At 37.7% G+C, this 22,059-nt stretch overlaps 1 protein-coding gene across 1 annotated transcript; it reads right to left on the reverse strand.

Annotated features, from left to right (window-relative positions):
* Positions 1-5,862: 5,862 nt before the first annotated feature.
* On the reverse strand, positions 5,863-21,442 carry LOC136707381 (alpha-N-acetylgalactosaminide alpha-2,6-sialyltransferase 2-like). The gene is made up of 9 exons (XM_066681396.1): positions 21,411-21,442; positions 18,478-18,967; positions 15,554-15,716; positions 13,697-13,859; positions 12,482-12,620; positions 11,242-11,345; positions 9,468-9,551; positions 8,156-8,255; positions 5,863-6,985 (listed from the first exon to the last, which is right to left on the reverse strand). The coding sequence occupies exons 2-9, from the start codon at positions 18,883-18,885 to the stop codon at positions 6,815-6,817; spliced, it is 1,332 nt and encodes a 443-aa protein (XP_066537493.1). The 5' UTR covers positions 18,886-18,967; positions 21,411-21,442; the 3' UTR covers positions 5,863-6,814.
* Between the last annotated feature and the right edge of the window lie 617 nt (positions 21,443-22,059).

Consider the following 22,059-nt stretch of genomic DNA (forward strand, 5'->3'; position numbering starts at 1 on the left):
ATACTGTATCTAATACATAATATATATTGAAAGTGGCAAATAAAATTGAGGAATCATGTTTGCCCAATCTGGCAACCCTAAACAAAGCAGCTCTGCTAACTTTTTTTTATGGTTGTTTTATTTATCCACCAGCTGCTTGTTTGAATCTTCTGCTCAACATTAAACAGTGCTGAGGTTACATTCTGGCACCTGTGCAGGTAACACCTGTGCCATTTAAGGTGGAATAAATAACCTTAAAATGGTGGATATTACCCATTCAGTTGGGCCTCTTTTGTGTATATAGTGAAGTTAATGATGTGGTGTATATCTCCAATAGATGACTTACCAGGAGCATGCGAATGTGAGGAGAAAAGCATGACACAAACATGCGGCTGAGAGTTCTAATCTCAATATGAAGTGGCTTATTAGATGCTAGACTGGGATCTGTTGAATATCACACTAAAGCCGTTTATATGTCTGCACCCTACCCTCCACAAAAAGATTAAAAGTCTCCACATAAGACTCAAAGAAAGCAGTGATGTCTCCATTCTATCACTTGTGTGACAGTAAGGACCAACAGATATAAAATTTTAAACTGTAGGGTTTTTCAAGTGTCACAACTTGAAATTAGGGTTGAGATTAGAAGGAGTACTACAACAATCATCCAGAGATGGCTATGAACCAATATAGAAGCAAATAACCAAGCCCAAACAATATTAAATAGACTGTTTGTCACATATTTCTTTAGGGTCACTGAGGGGAAAGAGATGAGGTTAGTAGGATCTGCAGGACCTGAGTTAGGCCAACATGATCTATGCATATTAGGCAGTCTATTGGTGGGCTAGTCATCTATTTTCAATAACAGTCAATCTCTTCATGCAGCAAAAGAATTAAGGGCTTCAGTAGCTTCAAACTTTATGATGTGGTCAAACAACATTCAGTTCATCACTGATATTGTAGTTGTAAATAGCCAAGACTAATTCAGTCTTAATTAACTTTTAGAAGGTTGCATTTTCTTTTTAACAAAGTCCCAGCAGTTTTTGGTGGCATGGGCAGTCAGTGCATTGTTCTAAGAATAGTAACTGCTACTTTGTTTGATTTACATTCATTTTGTTCTCCAAGGCTCCATTCCTTTTCTCAGTAATAGATTCTATACAGTCACATATACTTTCAGACCCACAGTGATAACAACAACAGCTGTGGATTAGGCTGAAGAATGAATCCTGATTTTCCCTGCTTTCTGAAATGAAAGATTATACATTGTGCTCTATGAACCCAACCCAGGGGTGTAGAATTAGCATGGACAGAAATGTCCCCAATAAAAAACGATCTGTCAACATCTCATTAACCAAGAGGTGCAGAAAAGGTTCAATCACATTCTCTACTCAAGTCCTCAACACATATGGCCAGTGTGATTGGCTGTCCCTTTCCTTGCTGTCACATGAGACTCTGTATTAATGTGGTAATGTGACCCCTGTAATGTGGGTGACCCCTGGGTCACATGTGACTTGTGGACAAAGCCCAGGAAGTGTTTCAAACAAACACTAACAAGATCACAGAAGCGAAGGTGTGAAAATGATCGATAAAGAATCTCAAGGACAATGAAGTGGCTTGCTTAGACACAAAAAGCAGGAGGATAATAATGAAAGCACAGATGTCACTGTTCAACACCTGCAGATCAGTACAATCCCAGAAGGCTGGTGTGAATGTGCAATAATTAAAATGATGGGTTAGACAAGATAGCATTCTACCCCCACTCCCTTTTTTTCACCTTTAATTACGTAACGACTTTACAGTGCTTTCATCTGTGCTAGTATCCACTGGTCTGACAAAGACCACCTTGGATTTTGACTTTGCTGATGATATAGTTCTGTTAGAGGAAGATGAGACAAAGCTACAACACTCAGTGGCCAACCTGGATAGAGAATCACACAAAATTGGCTTTCGGCTAAGTGCTGAGAAGTGTAAAATCATGCACATTAATGCCACAGCTCAATCAAAGTGGATTCTGGCTGGAATTACAATGACTGGTATAATTACAGAACTTCATCTACATGGACAGGGTCATTGCCCAAAGTGAGGACATGGAGGTGGACGTCAAATGCTTTATCGATAAAGTAGCAGCTGACTTCTGGAAGATGAACAAGATCTGGTCCTCCCCATTGATCTCCCAGAAGACCAAGCTCAACCTTCTCACCTTCACGGTGATTCCATAGGACATCTACACCACCGAGACGTTTATACACATTCTTGATGATGCAGAAAACACCCAAGACCAGAAGTCCTGGAGAATACTTGTTGCCCACTATGCTATACCCTTCAAGGGAGGACCTAAAACTGAGATTATATGAGCTCAATTATGAGCAAGCATTTGTAAACATTTCACATTTCGCAAATATGTAACCCCTTATGGCTGCAGTACCAGCTTTAACTTCTCTGTAAAAGCTTTCCACTAGATGCTAGAAATCAGTGATTATAAGTGAGCCCAGGTTCTTATGTTTGATGATTAGTTCTGGATCACAAACACCACTCCATCTTATCCAGATTCAGTGGGTCAGAAATCCATAAGTCCAGAGAATCAAGCTCATTTACACCACTCTAGTCAATGCATGGCATTGTGCAAGATGACTTTGAATTTGATTTAATTTAATGCTTTTCTATAGAGAGCTTTCATGTCTGTTTGCACAATGAATGCCCAGTAGAAAAATTCACTAAGTGGTGTACGCAAACTTCTGGATACACAGCAAAAATCCTTTAGTACTCCAACAGTGAGATTTTAGATATGAAAAATGTATCCTACCGTGATAGTACTTTGTGGAAGTCCAGTGTGTTTAATGATGAGCACCTTTAGGAAGATGATAGGACACCTTGAGAATATTCCTTCTTCAGAGTGCATGCAGTCTTTCTCCCATCAAAACCCATGATATCTTCAGCTACTGAGAGACCAAGCATGAGTAACTAACCCTCATAGTCCATACGCGCTCATTCATATTCTCTCTCTCTCTCTCTCTCTCTCTCTCTCTCTCTCTCTCTCTCACGCACACACAAACAAACACACAATGAGAGACACTCAACCAATCACAGCTCAGCAGTGCAAGCATGCAGCCCTAACACCACTACACTCCACTAATCCAAGATTGTAGTCATTTCCCACCACATAGAGGACAAACATGTGAGAAAACAAAACATTTCCGGAATTAATACAATGTGTGCTAAATATAACTGGCATTCATAAAATATATTTACAGTGTACATGCAAATTTCTGGCAACCCAGCATGAGAGACCAGCATTAAACTAGAGAAAGTTCCTGAACAAACTTTGGCTTGTCATGTATTACCAGCATTGTTGCAACAATAGCTTATATGCTACTATGAGGTTACATTTATAGGAAAGTCTATCCAATATTACCTTTAAAATATCACCAGCTTAAAAAGGCTGCCAATATATATTGACTGCCACCTTGAGAAAAATTCTATTTTTTATGCACATTTTATTTAGACTTCCACCTTAAATAAATGACGCTAACCATAAAAAACTGCCAATATATATTAAACAGCACATTTTAATAATTCCACTTTTAAGAAGTGCCATTTTATTTAGGCTTCTGCATTAAATAAATGACCACTTCAAATAACCCTTAAAACCTTAAAAAAATGGCCAGTATATTTTGGCTGACACCTTAAACAAATGGCACCTTTAAAAAAAATGATCATTTAAATTAGACTTCTGGGTTAAATACAGCCCCCTCCAGGGTGTATTCCTGCCTTGCGCCCGATGATTCCAGGTGGGCTCTGGACCCCCCGCGACCCTAAATTGGATAAGCGGTTACAGATAATGGATGGATGGATGGGTTAAATACATGACCTCTTCAAATAACTGTTAAAACCTTAAAAAGATTGCTAATATATGTTGAACACCACATTAAAATAATCCACCTTAAGTAAGTGACTACTTCACTGAAATGGTCACATTAAAAAAGAAACCTTAAAAGTCCCCCATTATATTTTGCAGGCCATCTAAAAAGTTCCACTTTAAAAAAATCTGCCATTTTATTTAGGTTTCCACCTTAAGCAAGTGACCGCTTCATGGACACGGTCACACTAAATAAATACCACCTTAAAAAGACTCCCATTATATATTGTAGGCCACCTTAAAAAAACATTTTATTTAGGCTTCCACCTTAAGTAAATGACTATGCCAAATAAACAGACACCTTAAAAAACCTGACCACTTTAAAAAGGACTTCCATTATATTTAGACTACCTCATTCAATAAACAGCTGCTGGAATTTCACGTTCCATTTTAGAATTCCAGCCACATATCTGGGGCTTCCTCAGTCAGTGCCTTATTCTGTTATTCCTATGCATTAGGATCTATGAGTCTATGTGTATTGTCTATGAGTGTCTGTGTGAGAGAGGCAATGAAAATGTCTGAAAGGTTCCACCATACATTTTCTATGAGAGGACCATGTCCTGTTTGAATGAGTGCTGTATGATACCCTACATTGCAAAAGTAATCATATTGTACGAGAAAGAACCCTTTGGCAATTGATTTAGTGCAAGAACTGTGCAGATTGGGTAAGAACTGTTTGTGTTGTATTGCAGTGTGTAAACACACAAACATTTTAAAGAAAGATGTACTCACCAAAAAATAATTTGAAGTTTATGAGACCTGGGACCCTCCATACTGCCGAAAAAACACTCATTAGTCAAAAACTCTACAGTGAAATTATTTCATATTAATAGGTGTTAGAAAGGGGAAATGTTCCTACAATTTACAGATTAGATGAAGTTTCTAGGTGAAAGTATAAGGATTTGAGAAGAAAACATGTAGCATATTCAGAAAGACACCTGAGTTAGAGTGGATTATGACATCACCTACTCTAGCGATCCCCATTAAGATGAATGGTGGGATATTGAAGGAGGAATAAAATGAGATGGATGAGTGCAATCGGTCTGAAATTTGACATGACAGCAAATACACTTGCGTCCTCTTCCAGGCTTGTTTGTCACAGTTCCAGATATTTTGAACTTTTTGATGATTGCTCTGACTGTAGATAAGGGCATCTGCAGGTGAGTGGCTATTTTCTTGTAGCCATTGCCTGATTCATGAAGGTCAACACCAATCTGTCATACTTGAGTAGTGTGTTCTCTTGTCTTTCCCATGTTTAAGAGTGAGTAAGAGAAATAGGCCTCAGTGTAACGCCATATTTATACCCCAGGGAAACAAGAAGTGATGAATTACTAATTAAAGGCTCCTAGATAATTTGATCCACTTTAAACACTACAGTAGAAACGACATAAATGGTTCAATGGGTATGGCAGTGTTATGGCAGTGTGTACATTTATTTACAAGAAATAGTTAAGGGTGCCAATATTTGTGGAACAGGTAATTTTATGGGAAATAATTATTTCTTTGTCAGGATTTTTTCTTTCACTTGAGTTGAAGGTTGTTTTTCTAATTTTTTTCAGAGTGAGATTATGCTTCTGCAATAAAAATTTTATTTATTTTAAGGCTCTCAACACATTTTAACTAGGGGTGCCAATAGTTATGGAGGGCACTGTATTGTCTCAATCAATCACCTGAGAAAGACTACTACATCTAGTTAAATATTAGGAGAGTTAGCATTTCTTGTGCTGAATCCCTGGGGTTAAATAATGAGTGTTTAAATCAATAAGAAAATCTTCATAAAGGTAGAAACTTTAATTATACTTTCAGCAGAAAAAGTGCATTTGAAAACTAACCTCAGGAAAATCTGTTTCTCTCTGACGTTTCTCTTCTGATCTTCTGCTTGTAATGAGAGTGAAGCTTTTCCTCATTAAGAACACACACACACACATGGTGAGATTCCCCACACACTTCATTTAATATCTGTTGCTTCTTTATCAGAAATAAATCTGAAAACATTCCAGAATACCCATAAACCCATACTGTATAAACCATATATAAATGCTTTACTGCTCCTCTTTAGAAGGCCGATGTGGACAGACAGCACCCAAAGGAAACCCACGGGAACACAGGGAGAACACACCCAACTCCTCACAGACAGTCACCCAGAGCAGGACTTGAACCCACAACCTCCAGGACCCTGGAGCTGTGTGACTGCAACACTACCTGCTGTTTATAAATCAGATGTCACTCTCTAACGCATTTAACATATCATACTTGACCAATTCACACAAGTCATCATCTCATTTCAGTACATGAATAATGTAGATTTAAATTTTCAACTTTTTGGAATGAAGAGAGCCGACCGCCAGGACAGCATTCCCCATTCCCCCCAAAAGGATTAGGTGGCTAGCACACAGTGTAACAGTATTTCTTTTTCTTGGCCAGTACTCAGAAACATTACTGGAAAAGGAAATGTAAAGCAAATTTTGGGAGTGGTGTGTTACATTTTTTAAATAGTAAAAAATATTCCTTCAACAGGTTTTGGACTTTTGTTATTCAAGAGGGTCAACTGTGTTTGGACTGATTGCTATTGACTGTTGCAAACGATATGAGATCTTAGTGTGAAACAACTAATTAAAAGTGTAAATTATAAGGTTGTAAACAATTTTTTAGCAAGTTAAACAAAAATTAAAGCAGTGCCCTACCACTGGCCAGCAGATTTATACACACTGATCATTTTATCTTTGTACAGTAAGTAAAATATTTTTAACCTATATGTCAAAATGATGCAATAATAAAGTTTAATATTATATATTCAGTTAACAAATAAAACAGTGTTCATTCATTGATTGTCTAAAAATAGAAAACAGTACAACAGAGCGCCTGTAAGAAAACACAGCCCCAGGGTCCAGGGAAAAGAAAAAATGAATATAATCGCCGTTCTTATTGTCGCTGAAAGAGTTTGATTATTTTGGCATCATGGAGTTTCTTCCAGAGCTTTATTTCCAGGTTGTAATCATGGTTGACAAAGAAAACAACATTAGTCCTCTGCTGGTCAAAGTAGTAATTGGGGAAATCCTTATAATTGTCTGTAATGAATCCATAGGCATCCACCTGAAATAAAAGAATACTGTGAATGTAAATATCAGTGTTGTCAGTGTGACAATATTTTGTTTACTTTAGGAACCAGTGGCTCTCAGGTCTATAATTGTCAGTCACTGGGTAAATTGTTTGAGTTTCTCTTTAATTTGAGGTGATAATTATTTGTCAGATATGTCTGAACAGATAAAGCAAATATTGTCACAGTTGTAAAAAGATGTTGACTGTACAACATGGTAATGTTATAATGATAAAACTAAAGTTCAGTTAATTTATACTTTGGATTTGAAAAAGCTGTGTAGCTACATATTAACACCAGTGTAAGTACAAGTGATGTTTGCATAGTAACAGTTGGTTTACAATAGTAAAACCTTTCAGTCATTTTTAAATATACAGTGTTAAAATCAGGTTTTTATTAATGAAATAGCTTTTTTAATTACTAGGGGTTTCAAACTTAACATATTTATTTCACATCACCAAAGCTTTTGATGATTGATTTTCTTTGGTGTAAATATGATTAAGTACAGGAACAGATACAATTAATTGTGATTTATATTTTTGTCATTTAACACCACAATGTTTATCTGAGTACAACAAACTTAAAAGTAAATTAATGTAAAATGTGACACCAAATGTGTACTTCAATGTAAGTAAACACAACAGAATTTTATTCCAAATAATGTTCCATTGACTTTAAATTAATGAATGAATGAGTAAATATTTAAATGAAATGACAGTCATCATAAGCAAGACATGAAATCCATGAGGCAAGGATGTCAAACCACGAGCTCCTTAAACAGTAACACCAACCTTGTAAATTAACTTAATGTAAACCTTATTAGCAATGCAAACTTTGTATAACATGCGGTTTCTAATATAGTGGCAACAGACTCCAAATACAGCATATTAAAATAAACACATCACACAGTTTATGTCATATCATTTGATGACTGCCAGAAGAATCAGCCACAATACGCACATTAGACATATTTCATATTAAAACACATTAATGTTTGAGACCCACAACTGCCTTAATGAAGTATTAGATATGGATAAAAGAGCTGAGGCAAAGAATGAGTGTTGTGTCAAAGGTTATTTGCGCAGCAAAATGATGAATAACCGTTTCCACTAATAATTTGCTTCTGTTGGAACATAAAAGCAATACAGGACTTTGCTTATACTTACAATATCACAGACATGAAGGGCCAGGAAAAGGGTGAAGGCTCCATTAGTAGGTCTATATAAAGCCCAGTGTGTTCCATTCAGTTGTTTAGAGGCCATGAATCTGTAAAGTTTTATAGCATTTTTATGATGCATGAAGTTAAACATATTAAACACAAAAAGAGCTTGCCTAACAGATTTTGAAAATAAACAAGCTATGGCAAGGAAAAAACAAGTTAAAAATGTAATACCTTGATTTACTGCTCATATACAGACATAATAAGCCTGATTTTAGTAATTAATTAGTCATTACTGCTTTACTAAGCATAATAGCAACATTTTTAGAGTGCTTTTATTTGTATTTATATTTTATGCTTGGGAATACAACCCTTACCCAACATGTTAGTTATATTCATTATACCTTCTTCATTCATTACTGATACTAACATAATATGTATATGTATAATACTAATATACACAATTAGAGTTGTTAATGTGGTTTAGGGCACTGACATCAACTATAAATATAAACAAAATGTAGCTGAATGATGCTGAAAATATATAAACAGAAAAACATTTTTCTGTTTTTCCCAAAACAGCTTTGCTTTTATTTATAAACAGGTTTAAGTGCTTTAGAACACAAAATGACTATAATGCGAACTATATGAGTCTTTTATGAATCCCTGCATGTGGCTTGAGTGTGTTGAAGTGTGTTATATGTATGTAGTACGGCAAAGATATAGGTCACTGCTTTAGGGTCCTTGTCTGCAGTTTTAGGCTGGTAGCTATCACCTCAGTATCATATCAAACAATTTATTAGGTGTACAAATAATATTTTAAAGCATTTTTCTTTAATTTTGTATAATCATAATTCTAAATTCAAACATTCTCCCATTTTTGTGTAGTATTTAGAATGACAATTATCATTTTATTAAAAAATATAGAACATATTAATACACTACATTCATTTTCGCTAACATCAAAAGTCTTTAAATCTTCTAAACCAAAACTCACACACTTTTGGCAACAATATTATCCCCAAGAACAGAGCAAATCAATGAACATCCTTTTGTGACACATTTTACCTTGATGAAACTCAAAGAAAGCAGTGATGAATAAGTTCTTCTTGCTTGGCACTTTCAAACTTCTTAACTGTCATTTTTAATACTACCCAACACTTACTATAAAATGACAAAAGAGCGGGAGAATGTTTTGATTTGTTTATTATATTTATATGTTACATAAAACGTATTTGTACCATTCCCCTGAATGTGATTCTCCACATTCTGTAAAGGCAGCTAGTGTGTGAAAAGTGGCTTTAAAGTGTACACCTTACCTGTTGCGAATATATCTGAGGAAATCCGGATGGAGCACATAGAACCTGCTCTCATCAAACTGACCATCATAGTATGTCCATGGCCTGAGGGAGAGAAACACCTTATCGCACTCCAGCCCTTTGACTATCAGCTTTCAGAAGTCTTTCAAGCTTTTGTTATGACTTCAGTTTGATCTAAAATGTGGCAGTCCCTGTCAGGGAGAGGTCTTTTCATCCATAAAACAAAAAGTTACGCTTCTACTTACAGTGTTTTAATTCTACAAATTAACCAACTGAACAACTTTTTTTCAGATAAAATGATTAAACAAGAAGGCATTCTGAAATTTCACTGGAATTTCCAACAGGCTCTTGGAAATTATCCCAAGCATCAAAATACAGACACTGGGGACCAGCTCAAATATGGTTAAAATCCAATATATCACATGCTCTTGTTGTAAGCATTGCGTTTAACCATGAAAATCGCTGCCATTTCTAACCTATGGGAGCTTACAGTGAGGTTAAGTTAATTTTGAAGGCTGATTCTTTACGCTGGGTTGCTAGAAATTCATGTAAAAATGTATGAATTTAAATAGTCCAAGTTTTATAAATGCCAATTATACAACAGCTGGTTCAAAACTTGTAATGAACAACATTCATAGCTGAGAGATGTTCCTCTTACCAAATATCTTCAAGTATTACCCCGCAATACACATGTAACCTAGCAACAACACCGTTTGTGATCCAATTTGTGATTTGAAAAAAACAAGGAGAAAAAAACAAGAAATGATCCATTTCGGTGTTTTCAGGAGATGTTTTAAGCACAAGTTGAGGAGCGTTTTAGTTGTTATTTGTTTTCCTCTACTGCTCTTGTTCACAGTCTCAGCAGGACTCTGGAGCCATACTCCAAAATAGTAATTCTGAACTTAGACAAAACGCAGTATCTTTTACATATGTATCATATATCACTATGATATGAACCTGAAGTAAACAGTGGATTAACCTTGACTATATCTTGACTCTGGTGCTGTTCTGGTTAGAACAGATAGCATTTATGCGGCCTTGGTTCCCATGAAAATTACAAACACTTGAAGAGCACCAAGATTCAAAATCCTAAAAGGAACCAGCCGAAGAGTTTGCTCAAAAAAGGGCTTAAATAATTTTTCTACTATTTTTCCTTGTACAATATTGATAAACAAAAAAGGCAATAATTAAACTGATGTACAGGGGTTGGACAATGAAGCTGAAACACCTGCCATTTTAGACCACAATAATTTATTAGTATTTCATGTTCCTCGAACCAATCTTTCACCAGTCTTGCTGTGTGTATTGGTGCATTGTCGTCCTGATACACGGCACCGCCTTCAGGACACAATGTTTGAACCACTGGATGCACATGGTCTTACTGGTGCAATGTGCAGTTATAGAAGATTGGCCACCAGGCTGCTCAAATTTAGCCATGAAACCTCCCACACTAAAATGACAGGTGTTTCAGTTTCATTGTCCAACCCCTGTATAAGCACAGTAATACCATAGAGGTTTGTGCTTATTATATTTAAATGTAATGTATGAATCCTTGGACTCCTTGGACTCCTTGGAAACATTTTAGAAAAATATGAACAAAGTCAACTTGAGACAAGCCTAGTTATGTTGGCAGCAGTTTGAATATAAATGGTAGATGGGCCCATATATCTCTGAGAATGCATGTGTTTGTCCTCGTCCTCCCAGGTGGATGTCACTGTGTGTGAATTGGTGTGGCCCAAACTAATGGTGAACCAAAGAGCTTATTTCTCCTTACTTTTTCTTCTGGAATGAACCCTTTGTCAATTTCCGTCTGCCCATAAGGCCTTCCAGAAATTCAAAATCCCTCAGACCTTCTGGAATCATCACATATTTAATACCCTGTAAGAAGAAAACATCAGTCTCTTCAACTAACTGCAGCATTTCACACACAGAAAGCTAATGTTGCTAAAAATAAAGAAAGAAACGTATTATCTTTGTAGCTTTGACGATTTTAGGAAAGATTTGAATTAGACATCTGAACATTTCTATGATAGCTTTCAGCTATGAGAAAGTTAATGACGGCATGTTGTGATATTGGATTAATTATTACAAAAGTGTTGTTATTAATAATAATAAATTATTATATGAAGTTAAATCACTCCAGAGAATATGACAACAATGCTCCACAGCCCAATGCTTCAGGGTCATGTGCAGCCTCTCAAGAGCATCCTATTTATTTGCAGTGTTCTTCCTGAAGATTAAGTAAATTGTTTGCACCAACTGAAACTCCTGTTTCAGCACTGGCTGCATCTAAGAGTAGTGGAAATTACTTATTTGAAGAGTCCTCTTAAGGTTTAGATACATGTGGTTAATAGGATTTTGGAATTTAAGCAATTTTATGTTGGGTTAATGTAACCCTGAGCATTACCGACATTGATATAACGACTGTTATTCCACAGTTGCAATCAATAAAACCTGTCATTTACAGCTGAAAGAGTCAGTTAACATAAACAGGGAAAATGTTTGTATAAATTACTATAGGGCCAGGGGTGCTGCGGCAAGTTAATATTTTATTCCATCGTTATGGCATATGCACTCCCACTGGCACTCGATGCGGCTGCATTAATGTTGAACTAGAGAGCTCTATCTAGACCAACCCACTTTTAACACTGTAACCTGATTGGTGTGATCACACTCTTCTTTCGATTTGAAATGTACATTTTTTTATGCACGCATGAGACAAAACTAACGAATAATTTCTCATAATGTATTGGACTAAAAAGTAAGATATTTGACTTTGAAATGTAGTGGAGTTAAAGTGAAGTCACCCAACATAGAAATAGTCCAGTGAAGTACAGATACATGTAAAACTTGTAAATTACATTTACTTCGTTACTGTCCATCAGAGTTTTAAATATATGTGACATTAATTATTTAACTCCACTTTCACCCCACTGTCTTTTTTTCCTATGTCAAATATTTCTGTTTCTAGATATCCCTCTTTCTTTTAATAGATAATAAAGAATGACTCGTGCCTTATCTTTAGGAATATTCTTGAAGCCGTACTTCTTGAATAAAGAAAGCGAGGTGACCAGCGAGTAGGCTGTGTGGACGTAAACTGAAGTTCTGTTCCCCACGTCTTCTTCATGACCTTCAGTAACAGCACCATTCATTCTGCAGCACGTATACAGTAAGGAATAAGTGAGAGTGTCAGATCACTGGTGCGGTACCCCTCACAAAACCCAGGGAGTACTGTCTCTAGTATCATGTCACTGGGGTGGTACTCATTATATAACACCTTCTGTCACTTGGGTGCTACCTCTTAGATCACTGGAGTATTATTCATGATGTCTCAGGAGTGGTATCCTAATTTATCAGGATGATTCTGCTTATATCACTGGGGTAACATCCATCATATCAATGGGATGGTACCAGGTGCTCAATAAAATGACTACAAATCATAACTCCTCTATGCAAACAAGTATTATGAACATCTAAGGAGCAGCTTTTCATCATATCTGTATAATACTCAGTGATCATATTGGTACAGTGACTATACATCAAATCACCTAGAGCTTATGTCAACATAGAGTCCCCATAGACTCATATTACCCACAATAGAACGAAGATCATTACAGTTGACATTTAAGTTTGTTGTTGTTTATATAAATTTACTTCATTTGAAAAGTCCAAGTGACAGTTAAAAGACACATATTAAAGATGGGCTTTTGTGCATGCATAACATTAGAATAAAACCAAATAACATTATTCCAGTGAGTGTGATATTCTGTGTGTGAATGTGTTGGTTTAATTTTCCAAATCTCTCCACGTGGAGTCCTTATTATTTGAGGTTATCATTCAATACCTAGTATATATTATTTAATACATAATGATTTTAAATAATGGGGGCTGTTGATTTGACAAATTCATGAGATCCAGGAGAATCTGAACAAACATTGTTCTTCAAACTCACTCACACCTAAGCTCACCTGCATTTACTGTGATTATATGTAACTTTATACAAGCACCACGCTTACTGAAAAGGCATTAGTTTAAATATATATCATTATCTTAGGTGCCTAAGACTTCTGCACAGTACTGTATTACCAGACATAGCTGAGAATGTACAGATATACCAGAGCTCTTTAGCTGCAGTTAATACCCAGCACTGAGAATGACATAATGCCATTTCATAACATTAAAAGAAATTTATATATTTAATTACTTAACAAAGAGTATGTATCACCCACCTAAATACATAGGTATGGGAATCTATCTCTTTGCCCATCTTGGAACCATTGAGGATCCCACCGTTAGCCACTACAGCACAGCGGATACAGGAATCTTTCTCTGGAAGTGGCAGGAGCTGATTGATACTGGGTTTGGGAATCAGATCCACAGCATTCTTTAGATCTGTAAACAACCAAGAACAAAACAGTATTAAGTGAAGAATTAAAACTGAATATAATATTCTTTAAGGCCGAGGTATAATCTGAACTACAAAGCAGAATGACCAATCCTGCTCAGTCCTCATCCTGGAGATCTACCATCTTCTAGCACAATTAAAATATAGTTTGCTGCTTATTTGTTTCCACCATGGCCACTTCAAGAGTCAAGTCAAGTCAAGAGAGTTTTATTATCAATTCTGCATATGTACAGGACATACAAAGGATTGAAATTACGTTACTCTCCTCTCCAAGATGCAGTAACATTTAACAAAAAATAGACTAAATTAAACTAAGCTAAGTATATAAATATATGAAAGTGAACAAACAGAAGACAAGTGCAGGACATACGATACCAGCAGCTCACTGATAGACATACATGAGACAATGTGACACTGACTGAAGACAATAACCTGATTTGGAGGTAGGATAATAGAAGTACAATGCAGTGTAAATAATAGTGCAAAAAAATGTAATAGAAGGAGGTAGGATAATGGATGTACAAGGCCGTGTAAACAATACTGCAAGATAATCGTAATAGAAGTAGGTAGGATACTGGATGTACAGGGCAGAATAAACAATAGTGCAAAAATAATTGTAATAGGAGGATACTGGATGTACTTAGCAATGCACCTCCCACTGAACGTGCCCCTCTGCTCTATCCCACTCACTGGATAACTGCCTGATTTTGCCTGACTGGTACTGTTTGGTGACTGGCAATGTTTGATGCTGTGTGCCATGGGCACCAGCTGGGGGAGCCTGCTTTTCTGCTAGGCTCCACTCAGCAGCTCCCTGTTAACTCACTTTGTTAGCTCTGTCTGCCTTGAATGCCAGCTTGGGGGACCCTGATACTGGTGTGGCTGCTGAGCACTGTTAGGCCAGTGCTCTAAACAACTCGAGTTACAAATGATTTTCTGTTGTAACTCAAACAGTGCATCAAGTCTTACAAGTGAGTCAAATGAACAACTACAAACAAGCTGCAGTGGGCTTCTTATTCAAATATACCGTTTCACCAGTATATTTGAACACTTACGGGAGTGGTGTTTGTTTAGCTCCAGAATCATCTACTTTGCCTTCAAGTCAACCAGATGAAAAGTTTGCAGACCTCTTCAAGCATGTAAAAGCAAAGTAAGGCGTATATATTGTGGACACAGACAGCTTGTAGAAATACAATAGATAAAAAAGTGGCCAGTAAAATTTTGATGAGTTTGTGGACACCACTCCCAGGAGAGGAGCATTGGAGCTGTGTTCTCTGAAGGGATTTAGTTCCATCCAATATCTTTGGGATGAGTTGGGGTGGTGTTTTTGATCCAGAACTAATCACCTAACACCAGTATCTGACCTATTATTTTCATATCTCAATGCCATCAAATTCTCACAGAAGTGTTCCAGCATCTAATGTAAAACCTTCACATAGGATCTGAAGCTGTTACTTCTGCAAAATGGGCACAAACTCCCTGTTAACACCATATATCTTAAAAGAACTGCTGCAGGTGGTCACAACCATTCTCCATAGAGTACTTTTTCCATGTAGCAGTTTATCTTATTCTGGTGAAAGGGTAAATTATAAACCTGTAACTTGTTTTTATCATACTGTCAATCATTAATCTACACCAGACTAGAGCTTCATATGAAACAGATGATTTCTTATGTGACACCCACCACTGTAGTTGTACTCCATGAAACCAAAAGGATTGTTGAAGTGAGCCAGACGGTTCCATTCATTCATGCCGAGGAGGCCCTGGTACAGATACATCTGAACATTTGGGATGAAGGCCTTCCGAAAGTCTGGATCTTCTGTTTTACGCAAAGATTCTGCACAAACCTGTACACCAGAAATGTGAACCAACATTAACGTTTGCAGATATTTGACCTGCTATCTCTTCTGTGGAATTGGACCTGCCATTCTGGGGATGATTCGACCAAAAAAACGAGACCATTAAAATTTGGGCCTTGTGAAAGCGGCCATTTTTCCTATACAGAAACATCACAGCCCAGGGGCCTCATTTATAAAGTGTGTAGGTGTCTCTAAAGAAATGCTGACTGAACAGTTTTCTACAATGTTTTGAACCTTGAATCCTATACACACTTTCCTTAAACTGTACATTAGGCTAATTAAATACACAAAGCTAACAAACTAAAATTTAATGCCAAATCTGTGATTTATATAAAAAAAAAAGTTGCATATTTAAGCAAGGTTTGACCTATGCATACATCAATAAAGCATTGCGGAGGGAAGACAAATTTGGTGGCATTTTGTAGTAAATACAGGGTTATATATATTGAAATGAAATAATTTTTCAGAATTGTTTTCTTCTTTAGGAATTCCTCCTCTGTGAATTTTTGGCTGTGTAGAATCTAGAATTATATATATATATATAATTCCATAAAGACCCAGATGAAAAGAAGAACAACAGAGACAGGTCTGGGGGTGGCACTCCTCGGCAAGCGCCTGGTGGTTGGACTTTTACTCATGGGGTCTGGCCAGGCTCAGCCCGAAGGAGAAACATGGGTCCACTCTCCCATGGGCCCACCACCTGTGGGTCAGATAGTAATCTGGGTCTGGTGCATTGTGGATCAGGTGGCAGCTGAGAGTGGGGACCCTGGCATTCTGATCCTCGGTTACTGAAACTGGCTCTTGGAATATGGAATGTAACCTCTCTAGTGGAAAAAGAGCCTGAGCTGGTGCGCGAGGTTGAGAGATACCGGCTAGATATTGTTGGGCTCACCTTGAATGTATGGGCTCTGGAACCAGTCCCCTTGAGAGCGGCTGGATGCTCTTTCACTCTGGAGTTGCCCAGGGTGAGAGGCATAAGGCATTAGTGGGCTTACTCATAGCCCTCCGGCTTAGCATCTGTATGTTGGGGTTTACCCCAGTGGACGAGAGGGTAATTTCCCTATGCCTTCAAGTTGGGGAAAGGGCTCTGACTGTTGTTTGTGCTTATGCACCGAACAGCAGTTCAGAGTACCAGGCCTTCCTGCAGACCCTAGAGGGGGTGCTGCAGAGTACTCATTCAGGGGTCTCCATTGTTCTACTGGGGAACTTCAACGCTCACATGGGCAATGACACGCGTGCTTGGGAGGAATGGCCCCGCTGATCTGAACCCGAGTGGTGTTCAGTTATTGGATTTCTGTGCCCATCGCAGTTTATCCATTACGAACATCATGTTCAAGCATAAGGGTGTACACCTGGCATCAGGATACCCTAGGCCACATTTCAATGATTGACTTTATAGTCGTATCATCAGACCTGTGGCCATATGTTCTAGACACTCGGGTGAAGAGAGGTGCTGAGCTGTCAACTGATCACCACCTAGTGGTGAGTTGGATCAGATGGCGGGGGAGGATGCCGGACAGACCAGGCAGGCCTAAATATGTGTTGAAGGTTTGCTTGGAAGGTTTGGCAGAGAAACCTGTCAGAAAAGTTTTCAACGCCCACATCCAGCAGAGCTTCAACTGCATCCTGGGGAGACCGGTGACATTGAGTCAGAATGGGCCATGTTCTTCCATTGTTGTCAGTGCCTGTTGTGGTGGCAATCCCCAGGTGAGGGAGGCTGTCAAGCTAAAGAAAGAGTCCTATTGAGTCTAGTTGGCTCAAGGGACTCCAGAGTCCCTTGACTCTGGAGAGGGGGATCACACTTCTCAGCCTCCCTGGTAAGGTCTATCCGGGGGTACTCAGATTCAGGAGGAACAAAGCGGATTCCCCATTCGTGGAACACAGGACCAGCTCTTTACCCTTGCTAGGATCCTGGAGAGTGCGTGGGAGTTTGCTCAACCAGTCTACATGTGTTTTGTGGATCTGGAGAAAGCATTTGAAGAGGGTGGAGTGCTCTCTCCAGGTTGGACGTGAGATCCTGCCTCAAGTGGAGGAGTTCAAATACCTGTGTGTCTTGTTCACAAGTGAGGGAAAGATGGAGCAGGGATTGACAGGCGGATCAGTGCGGCGTACCAGTCCGTTGTGGTGAAGAGAGAGCTGAGCAGAAAAGCAAAGTTCTCGATTTACCGTTCAATCTACGTCCCAACCCTCACCTATGGTCACGAGCTTTGGGTAGTGAACCGAAAGAACGAGATCACGGGTACAAGCGGCTGAAATTAATTTTCTCAGCAGGATGTCTGGACTCTCCCTTAGAAACAAGGTTAGGAGCTCGGACATCCGGGAGAGACCCAGAGTGGAGCCACTGATCGTCCACGTCGAGAGGAGCCAGTTGAGGTGGTTCGGGCATCTGGTCCAGATGCCTCCTGGACGCCTTCCTGGTGAGGTGTTCCAGGCATGTCCAATGAGGAGGTGGCCCAGGAGAAGACCAAGAACACTGGAGAGACTACATGTCTTGACTGGCCTGGGAACGCCTCGGTATACCCCCGGAGAAGCTGGAAGCAGTGGCTGGGGAGAGGGAGGTCTGGGTTTCTTTACTCTGACTGCTTTGCCCGCGACCTGGATTCGGATAAGCGGATGGATTGATGGGATATATATATATATATATATATATATATATATATATATATATATATATATAACAACTCTGTGGAAAATTATTTCAGTTCAAACAGGACTTTTTTGTGAATGTGTGATTGAGTCTCACACTTACCGTCTGAAAATACTCTTCTCCCTTTAAGTACACGTCATTTGTTTTCAAGCTCGGTATCTTCTTAAACTTACTCTTAAGCATGACTGGAATAGCAGTCTTTTGGCTTTGATCTCCTGGTCCTGACTTCAGAATCTTTGAGTGGTTGTGGCTTTCTGGTGCATCAGCCAGGGTTTTAATGGGTTCTTGCTTGGGGGGTTTATTACGAAGACTTGAAGGGTGTAAACTACCCACTGATTTGTTCTTAATATAATATTGAGCTTCTACTGCTTTAGCTACAGTTTCACCTTTGGAGGATATCTGATGATGTACTGGTTTTATTGGTTCCTCCACAGTGGAGTTCTTCATACTGTTTGGTATCTCTTCAAATTCCATATTTTGATCTAGTTTCAATGTCATGTTGGTCACCATCTGACTTGCATTTTTGTTGTCCACCCAACTCCAGATTTGAAAATCCAGTCTCTTGTACACTGAAGCATGCTGGAAGGTTTTCCTGGTCATGGAGACATAGAGAAACACCAAACAATGCCTATTTACAGACTTTTAGTGGATTATCACCTCTCAGCATCAGTCAGTGACTTCAACTTGCTTTTCTAACCAGTAAAAACATGATTGTACTTTACACTTACAAAACACTGTAACTTATAAAAAGTGTTGTATATTTCATTATATCTGAGAGTGGGCAGGTCACATCTTATGCAGATGTCTAGGGCACTCTTTTAAAATGTTTAATCTAAATCAGAATGTGTACCTCCTCTGTTTACAGGGAATACTAATATGGAACTACAGATTTAAACAGTTAGACATTAAAGAAAGTGGCCAACCAGAAATGTGATTGAAAAGATTAGTTTAAAAAAAACTGGTAAATAAGAATTATTTTCTCAAAAAAAAATCAAATACATAATCTAATATATAGTAACATATATTAACAAAATTTCTTCTCATGGCAGTCCAGTATTATTTAAGGTTATCATCAAATAACTAGCTAACCAGTAAATAACTTAATAAATACTTTTTTTTTAACATTTTTGTGTCTTTAGTATTTATTATAATACAAATTATACATTATAATTATACTGTAATTAAATCAAATATCATACAATATTTTGAATAACAATAATAACCTTAAACATTTGCATGTACTTTAGGGTTCACTCCCCAAAAGCTCCACCGCTGTTTAAAAAAACCTCCTGCTTGCAGACACATTTTCTTTATTTGTCAGCAAATGTAAATCATGTTGAAACTTTTTACATGGTGGTGACATTCCCCCTGAAAAATTTTGTCAATTTATTTAGAGAAAAAGTATAAAATATGTTAATTTAATGCTAGTATTAGATACAGTGCTACTCCAGGAAATCTAGTTCCCTATATGTTACCATTTTAATTGTGATGTCACAATTCAATCAAGCCTTTAATCAAACCAAACCAATTTTGGGCTTTAAAAGTAGAGGTGGGCGGATCGATCCAAATATCGATAATATCGATACCAACGCTGGTATTGATCAATACTCGTGTAAAATATCAATACTCAAGCTTTTTCTCTCTCCCGTTGCTCTCCCGCCTGTGTGTGACTCAGCGCAGAGTAGCGCTCTTTTGTTATTGCTCAGCGACGTTGTGAAGAGGAGCGCGCGCAACACCCCCCCCCCCCCTTGTTGTTATTCCGCCCCGCCACGTTGCTAAGAGTAGTCTAATTCAGTATGAACAATTTATAGTAACCAGTGTTTAGTCATAGCAAGACAAACACTTTAATAAACATTATATGTTTGAAGGTAAATACACACAAAGGATTAGCCCAGACTTTTTTTTTACATTAAGGAAACTTTTACAGGTTTCTTAATTCATGTTTTACTGTGGGAAAATTCAAATGTCAAATAATAATAAAAAAAAGCATAAGTTCTCTGTGAGGAGATTAATGTTCTATTATTCATTCATTCATTCATTCACTGTCTACAACCGCCCATCCAGTTCAGGGTCACACTGGGCTCGGAGCCTACAAGGAATCATTGGGCGCAAGGCAGGAACACACCCCAGAGGGGGTATCAGCCCCTCACATGGCGACACGCACTCACTCACACCTTTGGACACCTACAAATGTGTGTTTTTGGACCGTGGGAGGAAACCCACATAGATACAGGGAAATCACACCAAACTCCTCACAGTGTTTTATTATTATTACATTTTTATTTTAGAATTTCAGCAAAAAAAAACATTTAATATACAGTACTGTGCAAAAGTCATAGGCATCTAAAATTATGTAAAATAATTCATGCATGATGCTAATGTATGTATGGTGCTTGTATAAAATGACACAAATATAATAAATATAAAACCATAAATATGATAAAGGTAAAGAAAAAAAATTTAATAATACAAAAATAGTATAATATTCAGCTGATCAATACATACATTATTTAGATTTTCTTATACAGTCCCTCATAACAGAGTGTTATATACTAAGGTGTTTGTCACTAGTTTTCTTTAGAAAAAAAGTGCTAATTTGTAACCCTGAAATGTCTTCTAAGTTGTAGCATATTCTGGAAACAGCAGACTATGGGTTTGATTCTCCACTTCACAGGTGTCCTTACACTAAAAATGTGTTTTAATTTTATTAACTCTAAAAGCATTTGAAACATGCATAAAATAAAATTTGTTTGCCTTCACATTTATTACCTAAAATATTAACAGATCTGAAGGGTTTGTAAATCACACCCAGTTTACACGTCAGATCTATATGCGTTCTTGGAATTTGCCAAGATATTACACCTAAAATATTACACCTACAATATTTTACCCCTAAAATATTTACACCAACTACACAATATTTACCTAGTTCTATGATGCTTTTACCACACACTTACCGTGGTTATACCTAGAATAATCAATTTACCATTGCCAACATAACAATGGTTTCTTTTATATAATGTACCTTAACTTACCTCAATCTGGAGGATCCTGTGTGAAGCAGATATATCCAAGCAGAAAATACAACATAAATTATAAGAATCAAAACCATAAATTGTGAAAATCCCCAAGACTTGCCCATCTTAACTGTAACACCACGTTTCCTGTCAACTCATAGAAATGACTGTGTATGGACTGCCCTTATCAGTGTCAGACAGTAGCTTCATCAGAGTGCAACAAAATCAGCAGAGCGCTGTGACAACAAAAGTCGTGATCAGCAGTAAACACTGGAGGCAGGGATCTATGGAGGTAACTGTATTGCACAAGTTGAGGACTTGTAGGACCTGTTCTGAGAATTACTGTGCCGACATCCATGTTCAAAATAAGGACTATTGAAGATGTAAAAAAAAAAAACCTGCACCTGTATTTTTGATGTGAGAAATGCACGATTATAACACGATTTGACACTGGATAAATGCCTACTGCACTTACTGGAGTTTTTAGACTGATCTGAGAACTGCCTACTAACCAAAAAACATCCAGCTCTCAGTGACCTTAACTTATAGTGCTTTAAAACACATAATGGATGAGATGATGGCTAAAGTATTCAGTCACTCATAGCCCTTCATACACTTATAGTTGGTGTTATAAACTGTTACTGGTAGTAACTTATTGAGTAGGATA

Source organism: Hoplias malabaricus, chromosome 9, assembly GCF_029633855.1.
Source record: "Hoplias malabaricus isolate fHopMal1 chromosome 9, fHopMal1.hap1, whole genome shotgun sequence".
In the NCBI taxonomy this organism is placed as follows: Eukaryota; Metazoa; Chordata; class Actinopteri; order Characiformes; family Erythrinidae; genus Hoplias; species Hoplias malabaricus.